This window comes from Antechinus flavipes, chromosome 1, assembly GCF_016432865.1.
Source record: "Antechinus flavipes isolate AdamAnt ecotype Samford, QLD, Australia chromosome 1, AdamAnt_v2, whole genome shotgun sequence".
Taxonomy (NCBI): domain Eukaryota; kingdom Metazoa; phylum Chordata; class Mammalia; order Dasyuromorphia; family Dasyuridae; genus Antechinus; species Antechinus flavipes.
The window spans coordinates 468,257,758-468,271,550 of NC_067398.1; the positions used below are offsets into that span (position 1 = coordinate 468,257,758).

Below are 13,793 nucleotides of genomic sequence, written 5' to 3' on the forward strand. Positions count from 1 at the left end.
GATGTTCCTTACATTGAATTGAATTGACTTCATTATCATTGACTTTGATTTCAGATTTCATAATCTACCTAGATTATTATCAATTGTTATATAGAGACTTAAAATTCTAAGTATGCTAATATGTTCTTGATACTCTTTTGTTTAAAGGAAGATTTGAGTAGCCTAAATTCTTTGTTGATGCTACCTGTCAACTCAAATGGAGAGAAAAAGGAACTTGGCAACTATTTTAGCCTTGCAAATAAATTCACCAAGTTTACTGGCCCATAAAATTTTCTGTTTCTCTAACCTCTTCACTGAAGCTCTATAAGTTACATAATAAACAACATTTGTTTTATGTACTTATTCGTCTGCTAAAAATTCACTATTTGTCCTGGGCAAGTAAGTATTTGCAAGGTTGAATTTTATCATCCTAAAAGTTTGATTTGCAATAATCTGGTACCTTATTTATGCATGTTCTTTGCTTTGCAAAAGAATGCAGACTTATTTCTTTAACTTTTTTAAAGTTTTTTTTTTTTTTTTAATCAGGCTGAATCTTCCATTTGAAGTATGATATATCCACTTCTTTTTTCTAATGTGCTTTTAGTAGTGCCTATTATACAATGCTTTAGTAATATCTTTTTGGTTAAATAATATTGGCTTATAGATTTTAGAATTAGGAATTGTGTGAAAAATTTGAACGGGAAAGATATTTTGGTTTGTTTAGCAGTTTTACTAAAAGATTTTTGTTCTTCATCATTAATAGGTTCTTATTTTATAGTTATTATCATTTAATTTATATTGACTTTATGTTTTATTTTCCTATATTGGTCTCCGAATAATGTCTCAAACATTCACTGCTTACTTACCCATGCCTGTGCCATGTGCTGCATCGGTCTTTTCTCAGTGTTTTTCTATTCCTATCATATAAATAGATTTTACTAACATAAACAACGATTTTTTACATTTTTCTTTAAGCATTTTTTTTTAGTTTATTGAAATATGTATTGCATTAATAGGTTGTTTGGGGGCTACTATAAGATTACTTTTCAACCATGCTCTATAAAAATTTAAATCATGGTTTGTCTTCTCATTTAATCAACATTTAATTTAATGAAATAATAAATCCAAGGAACACATTATTGTTCCTACCCATCTTTAATTATAAACACCATTCTGAAAAACAGAGAGGAAGGTATTGGATATGACAAAACTATTGCTGAGAGAATTGACATTGTCACAGTTGGATTTAGTTTGAATTACCTCACTTTCAGTTCATTGCTTTTATACACTCAGTATATTGAGAACTAGAGGGAATTAGAGAGATTGTCATTTTATAGAAATAGAAACAGATGAATAAAGAGATGTCATGTTTTGTCCAGTGTCACGTAGATAATTATTGAGCTCCAGTTCCATTTGTTATCTACTGTTTATATCTCCTCAACCAATAGAACAGTATTTTAAAGTGGAATTCCGCTAAATTTCTGTTAGGTTTCAGGTTGGTGCTCTTAGACCCTAGGTTTCTAGACATTAATCCATTGCATAATCATTTCTGAAATTTTTTTCTGAAGAAATTTTAAGTTTTTTTCTATATCATTTTTTGTTGTTGATTCTTTAGAATATTGATTAAGAACAGTGTGGTATAATAGATGGAGACCTGGCTTCAGAACCAGGTAGACCAGAGTTCAAGACTTATTTGCCTCTGAAACATAATTGCGTATATGTCATTTTGTAAATTTTGAAGGGTTTGGGCAACTCAAAGATTATTAACTATATAGAAAGTGATCCTCATTAGTCAAGGAATATTCTCATCTGAGTAGCTCCCCATACTAGTGAAATCAAAGCTCCGATTCCTCTCCCTTTAGAGAATTAATTATTTTAAAATATTAAATATTTGGAAATAGTAATAATTATTTTAAATCTAGGCAAGATTAATATTCTCAGGTTACAAATTGTCTTTCAATTTAATTTTTAAAATATTTCTTAATAGTATTTTTAATAGCCAAGTGGACTAGATTTAACCTTTTAAAACAAAACAAATATTTGAGAATAGGAAATTTTATTTAACAAGCCTTATGAATTAACATTTATCAAAATGACTTCTCTTTTTCTTTTCTTACTTTGTCATAAATTCACTTAGAATTAAAAGTATTTACACTTGATATTAGTGCATGAATAATCAAGTAGATATGAAATCTAAGCATGTGCTTATTACTAAATCACATTTTTCTTATCTTTTACCTTTTTTTCATAAAAATACTGGTTCCATTACTGTATAGTCCATTCTTTTTTTTTATTTTATAGATCAGCCAAAATGGGAAGTACTGGATTCTGCTCTCCTCCAAGAAGAGTCAGTGGGACTGGTTAAGATCAGTATCTGAGGATTTTACCAGCTATCATCAGGTGTGCATTGAGCAAAACCATTGTAATTCTTTTGTATGTATGTATCTAAGATATAGCTTAATGTGTAATCAGTTTAACATATGTATTTACTGTTTAATATATGCAGTTATTTTTAGATATTGAACATAGTGTTTATCCTGCAGTTATGAAAGCAGCAAAAAAAATTATGCTTTCAATTTTGGTATTCTGTTAACTTACAGATAGGCATTATTATCAAATATTTTCAGCTGGTCTTAGAAAACTGTAATATTTGAGCATCAGTATTGAAATCATTTTTCATTGCTCAGTATGTACATCCAGGAATAAAATAACTGACTCTTTTAAGGAGTAATACTTAAAAACAGAAGATGAACCATTGTCTAAAAGTGTCAAGTATATACTTGTACATATTTTCACAATTATACCTTTGATTTTTTTCAGTACATTTCACTGACATAAAATTCATTCTAATTAGTTCAAATTAGAATTATATTCTTATGGTTAGGTCACATAATATGACAAATATAGCCAATTTCTAAAAACCTTTGACTTAGCAACTTATAGAAATTGCATGTATTATGAGTTGTTGTATTTTACATAGAAAAAAATTAGTGCCATTTATTTTATAGGTACACAAAAGTATTATGTTATTGATAGGAAATAATCAGAATATTATTCTAACTTAGCAGAAATATTTTGCAACATTCTACAAAGGCATAACTAGCTGGTACAGCTAATTAAAGTTATTAATTTAGAAATTTCTGAGGGATACACAGAAACTCTTACTGGAATATGGAATATTAAAGAAAATGAATTTTTGAAGATCATTAGGTAAAAAATTTTGAGAAAATAAGAGAAATGTAGCTTGTCAATAATTGTTGGTGTGAATAGCATACTCAAGGAAAGATGCTACTCAAGGAAAGATGCTAGAAACTGCTGTCTCAGTTACCTGGATACTAATTGATTATTTAATTAAAATTTTTGTTATACATCTATGTGATACACTTAAATGAATTGCTTGGTATCCTACCTTTTTATATGTATTGTTACAATCTAAATCCTAAAGTGTTATAAGACCAGGCCACTCACTATGAATTCATTGTTAGTGCTCAGAGCTCTTATGTTCTCTGGATTTATCTGTGTTCTAAGAAAACATGACTACAGACCAGGCCTCAGTTTCCTTAACCATAAAATGAGGGCATTAGAGTAGTTGTCCTGTTTTTTTAAGCTACAGCTAATTCCAATAGATAGTTTGTAAGCAAGAATTTTTATCCCACAACAACAGTGTTATAAGGAATTTTTTTCTATGTTTAAAAACCTTGGGAAAAAAAAGCAAATTGAATCCAAAATAGGCAGCAATGCCTTCCGTCAGCTGTGTTCAGTTTTTACTTCAGAAATTGGCCTTTTTAATAGAGATGCCAAGTTATTTCTGTGTATACTCTAGTGAATTGAAGAAACATTGTTTTTTGGATACTGCAAGACAGCAATTCATAATTACATGTTTACTAAGTACTTGATATTGGCAAGCCATTTACTTTTCAGTATTAGTTTTTCCAAGCTGTATAGCATTTTCTGTCTTCCATTTAAGAATTTCTTTAAGATTAATGTGTATGAAGCTCTTTTAATAAAAGATCCTTCTTATTGTTATTGGTGTTTTTTTTTAAACCACATACTTTACAATGCATTATATACATCTTCCCAGTATAGGTTATCTTTTCAGTTACTCTGACCCACAGACATTTTTGCCAGCTTTGAATCACCTCATATAGTGAGTAGTTCAGTTTTACTGTTTTTTAGGTGCTCTTGCGCAGACATTGTGTCCCAAGCAAGGTCTTTGATCCTTCCAAAATAATGACAAGGAGCCATGATCCTGACCTAATTTAAATTTCACAAGATTTTACCATTTCAAGATGCAGACTTGTTACGAAGATAAGACATTTCCAGTCTTGAACTCAGAAAGCCTATTGGGTGTGATAATACTGGTAAGAGGAGTAAATTGTTCGTTTCGGGGGAGTACATTAACTCTTTCAGGCCTTGTGTCCATTAAGTAAATAGCCTCTTCCAGTTTGCCAAATGACACATTAGAGTTTTCATCTAGCCTTACTTATTTTTTTTTTTTATTTTATGGTAGTTTTGAAATAGAACTTAGTAGCATGGAGGAAAATTCAGGCATGAAACTTTTTACTGAAATATTTATTTTTAGTCAAATATATGTACTCCTTATCCCTTGACTAAAAAAAAAAAATGAAGCTGACATAATACAGCTCTTCAAATAAATTTTGTGTGGATATCTCCTATGATTTCCCTGAAATACTATAATGTCCCAAAATGTAAAGTTGGAGTTTCAGGGTATATGTGGAACTGTTCATCCTGAGCAATGCATTTATATATAATTTTAACAAATATGAAGAAATCTACAGATATTACATTAGACCAGCTGAATCCAGTTGTATGGGTTTTTTTTAATTCAGAAGCATCACATAGCAAGTAAACTTTTTTAAAAAATAAATTAAGTTTAGTTACAAACTAGTTGTTTCTTATTTTTTTTTCCAGTCCCCTTTTGCTTTCTTTTACGACCACATGAAACTTGAGAAGCCATCTAAAGCTAAATCATTTAGTGGAGTTGGGCAGTTCCCAAGTGTCCAACAAGAAGGCCTGGTTTAGGCTGCGATGGCCACTGTCATTCCTGGTGATTTGTCAGAAGTAAGAGATACCCAGAAAGTCCCTTCAGGGAAACGTAAGCGTGGTGAAACCAAACCAAGAAAAAACTTTCCTTGCCAACTGTGTGACAAGGCCTTTAACAGTGTTGAGAAATTAAAGGTTCATTCATACTCTCACACAGGAGAGAGGCCCTACAAGTGCACGCAACAAGACTGCACCAAGGCCTTTGTTTCTAAGTACAAATTACTAAGGTATTAAACTCTCTTTATCTTTCAGATTATATTTTCTATTATGTTGGCCATTTTAGGCCCTTGTAAAAGTATTTATTTGTGTACACATTCTTCAGCTGATTTGCAGAGAGGAAATGTTAAGTAAATTAGATTTTGGATTGTTTTTAGAATTCCAAATTGCATTACTTTATATGTTAATGTCTTTGGGTTTTTTTTTTTTTAATAAAAAGCTTAATAAGAATAGAATTTCCTTTTGTACAAGGAATTGCTACAAGAAAAGTGTATGGACTGAGAATTTTTGGTTATGGACATTTACGTGAGTATGTTCAGTCTTACCTATTTGCCCTTGTTATGCTGACTAAAAGCCAGCAAAAACTAAAACAACTATTTAAATGGCTCAAATATTGCTTTAACTTAGTTATCCTTATAGTATCATATTGTAAGCTAAAAAAAAAAGGTTCTGTTGGGAAGAAACTTTAGTATAGGATTTTAGCTTCCTTTTTAAAAGTGAGCACATGTAATTTTTGATCAAAATAATTACTTACAGAATATATCTATGTTTAAAGGCATATGGCTACTCATTCTCCTGAGAAAACCCACAAGTGTAATTATTGTGAGAAAATGTTTCACCGAAAAGATCATCTAAAGAATCACCTACATACACACAACCCCAACAAAGAGGCGTTTAAGTGTGAAGAATGTGGCAAGAACTACAATACCAAGCTTGGGTTTAAACGTCACTTGGCCTTGCATGCTGCAACAAGTGGTGACCTTACCTGTAAGGTATGTTTGCAGACTTTTGAAAGCACAGGGGTACTTTTGGAGCACCTCAAAACTCATGCAGGCAAATCTTCTGGTGGGGTAAAAGAAAAAAAGCACCAGTGTGAACACTGTGATCGCCGTTTCTATACCCGCAAGGACGTCCGTAGACATATGGTTGTGCACACTGGAAGAAAGGACTTCCTTTGTCAATACTGTGCACAAAGATTTGGACGGAAAGATCATTTAACTCGTCATATGAAAAAAAGTCACAATCAAGAACTTTTGAAGGTCAAAACAGAACCCATGGACCTTCTAGATCCCTTTACCTGCAATGTTTCTGTGCCTATAAAAGACGAGCTGCTTCCAGTGATGTCTTTACCTTCCAGTGAACTAACATCAAAGCCATTTACAAACACTTTGCAGTTAAACCTTTATAATACACAAATTCAATCCATGCAGAGTTCTGGACCAGCACATCAAATGGTCACCACATCATTACCTTTGGGAATGACATGCCCAATTGATATGGAATCTGTTCACCCTTCCCACCATCTATCTTTGAAATATCCACTCAGTTCTACCTCATATGCAATTTCTATGCCTGAAAAAGAACAACCATTAAAAGGGGAAATTGAGAGTTACTTAATGGAGTTACAAAGTGGTATGCCTTCCTCATCCCAGGATTCCCAAGCATCTTCATCTAAACTAGGCTTAGAGCCTCAAGTAGGACCCCTAGATGATGGATCTGGGGAACTGGCCTTATCCAAAAGCTCCATTTCCATTAGTGAACCTCTAAACACATCATCTTTGGATTTTTCCCAGTTGTTCAATTTCATACCTGTCAATGGCCCACCCTATAATCCTTCTGTATCGGTGGGGAATCTTGGACTGAGCTATTCCCAAGAGGAGACACATTCTTCTTTGGCTCAGCTTCCACCACAGACCCAGGATCCTCAAGATCCTGCAAACAGTATAGGCCTCGGTTCTCTGCACTCCCTGTCAGCAGCCTTCACCAGCAGCCTAAGCACAACCACCACCCTACCACGCTTTCATCAAGCTTTTCAATAGGACACAGAAAGCTGTCTTACTAAAAAATGTATTTGTAGAAATGCCTTAGGTGACCATTTTTAATGTAGTGCCTACGTTAAGACATTATAAAATCTCTGCTTACTTTGTATCATACCAGTTTCATTAAGCCAGTAAGAAATTGAAACTAACTTTTTTAATGAGCTCAGAAACCGTTTGTGTTCAATTATGTTTACTTTGCTTAAGTCTCAAAGTGTTTCGTTGTCTTTTCACTGCCAATTGACATGCTTTACAAAAGAATTGAGATAGGAAAGCCATTACTGCTAAACTTCAATATATCCCCTGTTAAAAATTTTCAGACATTAATCCTTTCATTTTTATCCAATAATAATGGCTCTACCCATTAATGTTTGGCTCAGTAAAAAATAAAAATTACAACTGTACAGTAATTAACAAAATTTTGAGGGAGACCTGGAGACTTCCTAAATTGTTAAGTAGCTTTGATTTGATACATAATTTAAAAGTATCTTATAAATTAAGAATCCAAATTTTGGTGGCAAAAATGTTTTTATTTGCTATCACAATTTCAGGTCAGTATGTTTTGAAGACTTGCTATTGTCTGGCTAAAATACACGTAGTCTTTATTTTAAAACATTAAAAATATTTTAAATCAGCCACTTAAACACAAAGCAACAGTATTCTCAAGAAGTAATACTCTTCTAGTCAATAAATATTTTCATTCTGACATGAAATAATATTATTTCATGGCACTGGTAGGAAGAACATTATGATTGACCTTGGGGAAAAAAGTATTCAATAACAAATTATTACCACAAATTATTCTGTCATTTTCAGCTTTCAACTTAATTCTTAACTTACTCTCTTTCATCTTAGTGGTATTAAAGTTAAGGTATCTTGGAGTCTTCAGAGTCTGTTCAAATCCATAGACCTCATCAATCTTTTCCACCTTTCACAGCCAAAGCGTGGGTCAGATCCAGCCAGAAATTTTATGTTGATTGTCAATTAGCCAACAATCAGAGAGCCATTGTAGATTTGCAAATATCAGAATATGTTTGTAGTAGAGTGGATCTTGGCTTGTTTGGTGTGATTCTCCTGAGCAATAAGATATTAATCACACCTGCTAATCCTGGGAACTTGGTTAGGGACAATTTCCCCTGTTGCCAAGATTTAAAACAGGACTCTTAGGAGTAAAGTAAAAGCATATTGCTTACACCATTTTTTACTTAATACACTCTAATTCTTCCCCAATCTTAAGAGCCAAAAGCAGAAAAAAAAAAAAACCAACAAAAAAATTTTAACCCTCCTCCCCAATAAAAGCATATTTTCTATAGAGTGATAATTTTTTTTGCCATTTTTATAAAAAATTTAAAACTAAGTACATAGCAAGTATCTTTGAGACAAAGTTTTAAATGGCTAAACATATATATACAGTAAAACCCCACTTTTACACTTCTTTGGGAAGTAAGGTGGGATTACTACAAATAGAAAAAGGGACAAGAAGATAAATTAAAGTTGAACAAGCCAAATCCTAGTTAATATAGTATCTAAAACTCTAAAACATTTTGCAATCACCAAGTCAAGTGCCTTGCCACCTTATAGATGCTTAATATATATTTTAATTGAATTAGATGGTCTTTATCTATTTTGAGTAAGTACCTTCTCAAAGTACAAAATATTGAAGTTCTTTCTTCATTGTCAGCTGGAAGTCAACCCAGGAGACCATATTTCTATAGGTGGCCTTATAAGGTTTATAGGATTGTCAGAGGAACTGTAGATCTCTCACTCTTGCTCTCGCTCTTTATCTCTTTCTATTTCTTTTTTAAGAAAAAGAAAAAAAAAATTGTGCCAAGCACTCAGCAGAATAGCACATGTTAGAACCCCTAATTTTACAAGATTGATTTCACTCAAGTGAAAAGGGTATTTCCCTGAGAATTTCTGAGAAATTTGTGCAAATTACTGAATATAATACAGTAGCAATATAGCATATTTAAAAAGTTGGGGCAAGGACAGAAGGTGTAAATTGTGAGGAAATGTAAATTGTAATAATGTAAATAGGGGGGTTTCACTGTATATATAGCACTTCACAAAAACAAAATCCCATTTAAGGAGTTATTACTCCTGCTATTTTATCCTGCTCCTGTTTTTGTATATCCTGGGAGCAATATACAGGTGTAGTTTTTTATACTTATATTTAAATTTTATTACTAAAAATAACTTTTTATAAAAACTATTTGTTCCAAAGGCATTAAGATGAGATATGTTAATAAGTAAAAACCTTTTTTGACATTCTCAAACTGTCGCTAAGCATTTGGTTTAGGCGATTGTTTGCTCTGAAAGTGGACGCTTAGCTCTGCTTCCTGCTTCCTTTAGTTTCTATGAAACAGATCGCTAATCTCAAACTTAGTTGAATGATTCGTGTTCAGTATTGCTTTTCTCACCATGTTTAGAAGGAAAAAGAAAAATGGTGACAGAGCACAAATAAATAGAAAATATATATTTTTAAATAGCAACTATAAATTAAATAGCAAATGTGGAATCACTGCTTTATTCTAGCATTTGTTTTTAAACAGTAGGAGTGGATTAATGAATTGGGACATTGGCCTTTGTGGGCTGTATATTTTTTCCCTAATGTAAAGGGAATACCAAAATTAATTGACCATAGACTTTTTTAGAGGAGGGGATATGGCAATATATTGATATTAAGCCTAATTCTCCCCATATTTTGAAAACTTGCTATTCAGATACATGGAAGAACATCAATTTGGGTACCATTGTTAAATTAGCATACTCTTAATTTTCATGTATTTACCATTTTTGCCTATCGCAATTCCATAGACTTGAAATTAAATTTCAAAATAAGAGAGAATCTATCCTAATTAGTTTAAAATTGGGTATAATAGTCATTAACCAGTTTTAGAAGAGCACCTATGAAAATACATATTAGTTTATTTGAACTGCACAGTATTCTGACCTGGATATAACACAGGGTTGGCTCTTAGATTCTTGGAAAAAAGATATTGTCATTTGTTAGTGTTTGTTGCAATTAGACTTGATTAATAACTTCTTACCAATCCTGTTTTCATCTTCCATTAACCAGAATCTTTATTCTTATTATTTCTGGTAGTGCCTTAGCTTGGTCTTTTTTTTTTTTTTTTTTTTTTTTACACGGGGGGTGGAGGTGGTGATAGAAATTAATAAAAAATATTTCATTTGGAAGTTTGGACCTCAGACAATATATTGAACCTCATTCAGTTAGAACTTCTGTTTGTGACTGCACTTTTTGTCACTGAACACAGAAGTATGTCTTTATGAACACAGATTGATACTGTAAGCAATATTAACCCATTAGTGTATTAATGAGTATTATCTATTTTAATCTATTGGCCACTACTAAAATTTCCATTCTAAAGCCCTAATACCAAGTTCATATTTTAAAATCATATTATTTTTTATGTCCTGGCTGATCGTGCACCACTCTTTGTGCAACTCTTCAATTTTAAGTAGTGTTTCTTTTAAAACTATTTTTTGTCTACTTGTTGCTTGTGCTTTATTATTAGTAAAATTGTGGAATATAGTGATATATTGTGTTAATTTGGACAGTAGCGGTTTTTAAAAACCATATACTGACTGAAACATGAGCCAGAGCTGAGTGCTTTATTTTAAGCTAATAATGAATGTTAAAGAGTACATATTTTCAGGATCATTTGTCTAGTGAGCAATACTTGTATTATAGGCCAATATTTTAAAAAATAAAGCTTGGTCAACCTCTATGTTACACATATTACAAGATATAGCACTTTCAAAAAGAAAATCTAAACCTTTTAAGAAATTGTCTTATAGGTTATGCTTTTTTATTATAAAATCTTTTATTATTTGTTTCAAGTGCCATTAGATTACATATATGTAGGCCTTTCATATATTGCTTTGTGTACAAAAAATGGTAGATTTAATTTTAAACAGGTACATTTTACAGTGTTTTCTTATCAATTTGCTATATTGCACAGAATCCAGTGTGTTTTTTCATGAGGTTTTACAATTATTAAAACTAGATTTACATGTTTCAAAACACACTGTCTTCCCCGGGTACATTAAAACATATACACACCCATACCCCAGGCCATTAACGTTTTTTCCTAGCCTACTGAAAACCATATGATATAGTGACTTTGGAGGAGATCTTTTAAACAATTATATTATTCATAATTAGCTATGATAGCTTATTATAAATCTATGATAAGTAGATGCCTATATTAACTTTGTCTTTTTTTCTCATACTCTATTTCAGCAGCCATCTCTCTACACATCCTACTCCACAGAGAATCTGTTGATTTTATTTACCTATATAGACTTACATACCATTATGTAGGTTTATCCTGAAGATCCTCAACCCATATACAGCAAGACAGAATAAAACCAACATAGTTAAAGATGTATGTAAATCATTCTTAAGGCCCTTATGTAATAAGGTTGTCAGTGCTCTGTGGTTGGAAGGCAGTGTCTTTTGATAACAGTTATCTAGCCCTAGAAATGACACAAAACTATTGCTAATCATATATAAACACTTTGCAGTATAAGCTTCAGTGGTACAGTTGAACCAGAATGAATGTTTATCTTCTCAGAAACACTCCTGCAATATTATTCTTTTGGATCATGCTGCTAATGTAACTTGGGAAACAACTCCTCATGGTGCTACAAACTTTCCTGTCTCATTCAGATATATTTTTACCCATAGAAAAAGGACTATATTTGACCTATAGGTGTATGATATATTTTTATACTGTGACTTAATTTGTCATTAACGAACTTTTACAACACCACAATGTATTCATATGCACTTGCAAAAGGAAAATCTTGGACATGCAAACCTTCCAGAACAAGCCCAACTTTTGTTCATAAGATGACTGATAGTTAAAATGAATAATGGGCTTTTTTATATATATAGTGTGGAGTGAAGAACATACTGTATGTTGCTAGAAGCCCTTTGAATTTAAAAGAAACTGGGAAACCATTAGGAAATGGATGATATCGTACCTGAACATGAGTTGAATTGCTGATATTGTATTGAGGTAGTTTTAAAAAGTGTTTGGACTTGAACGCTAAAATATTCTAATGATAAAGTTTTGAGTCAAAATAGAAAACAAAAACAAAACCCTGCATTCCAGACTGAATTTGTATATGTCTCTTGCATTTAAAATTTGCTATCCTGTGATATGGGAAATCAAATTGCTTATCATGTATATGTACTTAAAATGTATTCACAAACTACTGTTGTATTTGTATAAAATATAGACAAAGATTGCATATATATTTTTGTGTATAAGCTCTGTGAAATAGCAATCACATTATGAAGCTGCAGCAGTACTTCATTTTAAACATTCACATCCAAAGAAACAGACTATTTATTATTCAGATATCCTGATATAAAATATAACTTGCTGCTATTAAACAATAGTGCTGCAGCTTCTCATGGCCTACAGTGTTATGTTTGCTGTACAAAAACAAAAAAAAAATATGTGAACACCACAAAATATATGAATAAAAATACAGAATGGTTTTAGTTAACGTAGAACTTCTGCCTGAAATCTTAATAGATCATGGTTTGCCTTGATGTCATGAAACAGATATTTGGTATTCATTTGCCCTGTCAAATTGGATAATTTTTTTTCACTTATTTGGGAATAAGATTCTAATATTTAATATTTTAATATTTAGTACCAGGATATATTTTGTGAGTGGAGTGGGATACCTAGTTTACTTTTCATTTATAATTTATATTTTTAAAAGGAAAACTGCAAAATATAAGTAAAATTAAGCTTATATATATGCAGAAGTAGTGTGGATATATAAAAAGAAGTACAAGACTTGGGGGTTAGAAAATTTAGGTTTAAAACTTTGCTCTTAAATTTATTGATCAAGTGACTATAGGCTAGGCACCGCTACCTACCTTCTCTACCTTCAGGTTTATTGTGAAGAAAAGGTAGTTGATAAAACTGTGCAGCCTTGTAAAAACATTGTGTTAATTAATTTTGAGACACCCTCCACCCCCATTGAGGCTGAACTTTAAAGCACAAAATTGATAGTATTTCTTACTCATTTGAAACAAATATTTTTAGGCAATTTATATTGAGATTACATTTACCAATTATGTATATTATAAATTATACTTTAACCTTTTCCTTTGGATATTTTCCAGAAAAACCTTAATATTTCATTTGGACCAATGTGGACTTTTAAAAACCCCTTACCCTCTTACATTTTATTTGGGAAAATTAGTAACTAATTTCAGGATTTTTTTTTCATTCTTGTATCATTGGATATTTTTTTTTTCATCTCTTTAAATAGGATGTGAAGTCCTGTTTTTCCATTTATCTACTTTTTTTAAAGATGTCTACTTTCAGTAGGGAAAAAAGTTTTAAATTGCTAAGAAAACAAATTTGACTATCTTAAAAGGGGAACTTTGTCTGGATTTGAATTTTTTTTTAATTTCAATTAATCACTTTTGAAAAGTGAGGCTTTTTAGAAAATAACCACATTCTAGTTTATCTTTATTAACATCTCTACAGTCATAATTGGAAGAACAGATTATTCTGATTTCCTGTGTACTCTCCTTAATAGAGGATGTATCTATTTTACCTCTTATTTTGGAAGTATTCTAATTTCTGTGTATTGGAAGTTCCCCACTACCTTCCTTTTGATTTGTTTACATTCCAATTTCTCTACGTCCTCTTTGCTCTG

General features: G+C 31.6%; 1 protein-coding gene and 1 long non-coding RNA gene across 3 annotated transcripts in view; one reads left to right on the forward strand and one right to left on the reverse strand.

Moving 5' to 3' along the window:
* LOC127543853 (uncharacterized) overlaps positions 1–13,297 on the reverse strand; it is a 55,148-nt gene extending 41,851 nt beyond the window's left edge. The window contains exons 1-3 of one of the 2 annotated variants that reach the window (XR_007949322.1): positions 11,415–13,297; positions 6,026–6,102; positions 846–896 (exon numbers count right to left, since the gene is read on the reverse strand). This is a non-coding gene — a long non-coding RNA (uncharacterized LOC127543853). Of the gene's footprint in view, positions 1–805; positions 897–6,025; positions 6,103–11,414 lie in introns of those variants that run through there. The other variant, XR_007949321.1, reaches the window with a different exon arrangement.
* PLAG1 (PLAG1 zinc finger) lies at positions 887–8,875 on the forward strand. The gene is made up of 3 exons (XM_051970169.1): positions 887–2,379; positions 4,912–5,270; positions 5,816–8,875. The coding sequence occupies exons 2-3, from the start codon at positions 5,029–5,031 to the stop codon at positions 7,077–7,079; spliced, it is 1,506 nt and encodes a 501-aa protein (XP_051826129.1). The 5' UTR covers positions 887–2,379; positions 4,912–5,028; the 3' UTR covers positions 7,080–8,875.
* Positions 13,298–13,793: the final 496 nt, after the last annotated feature.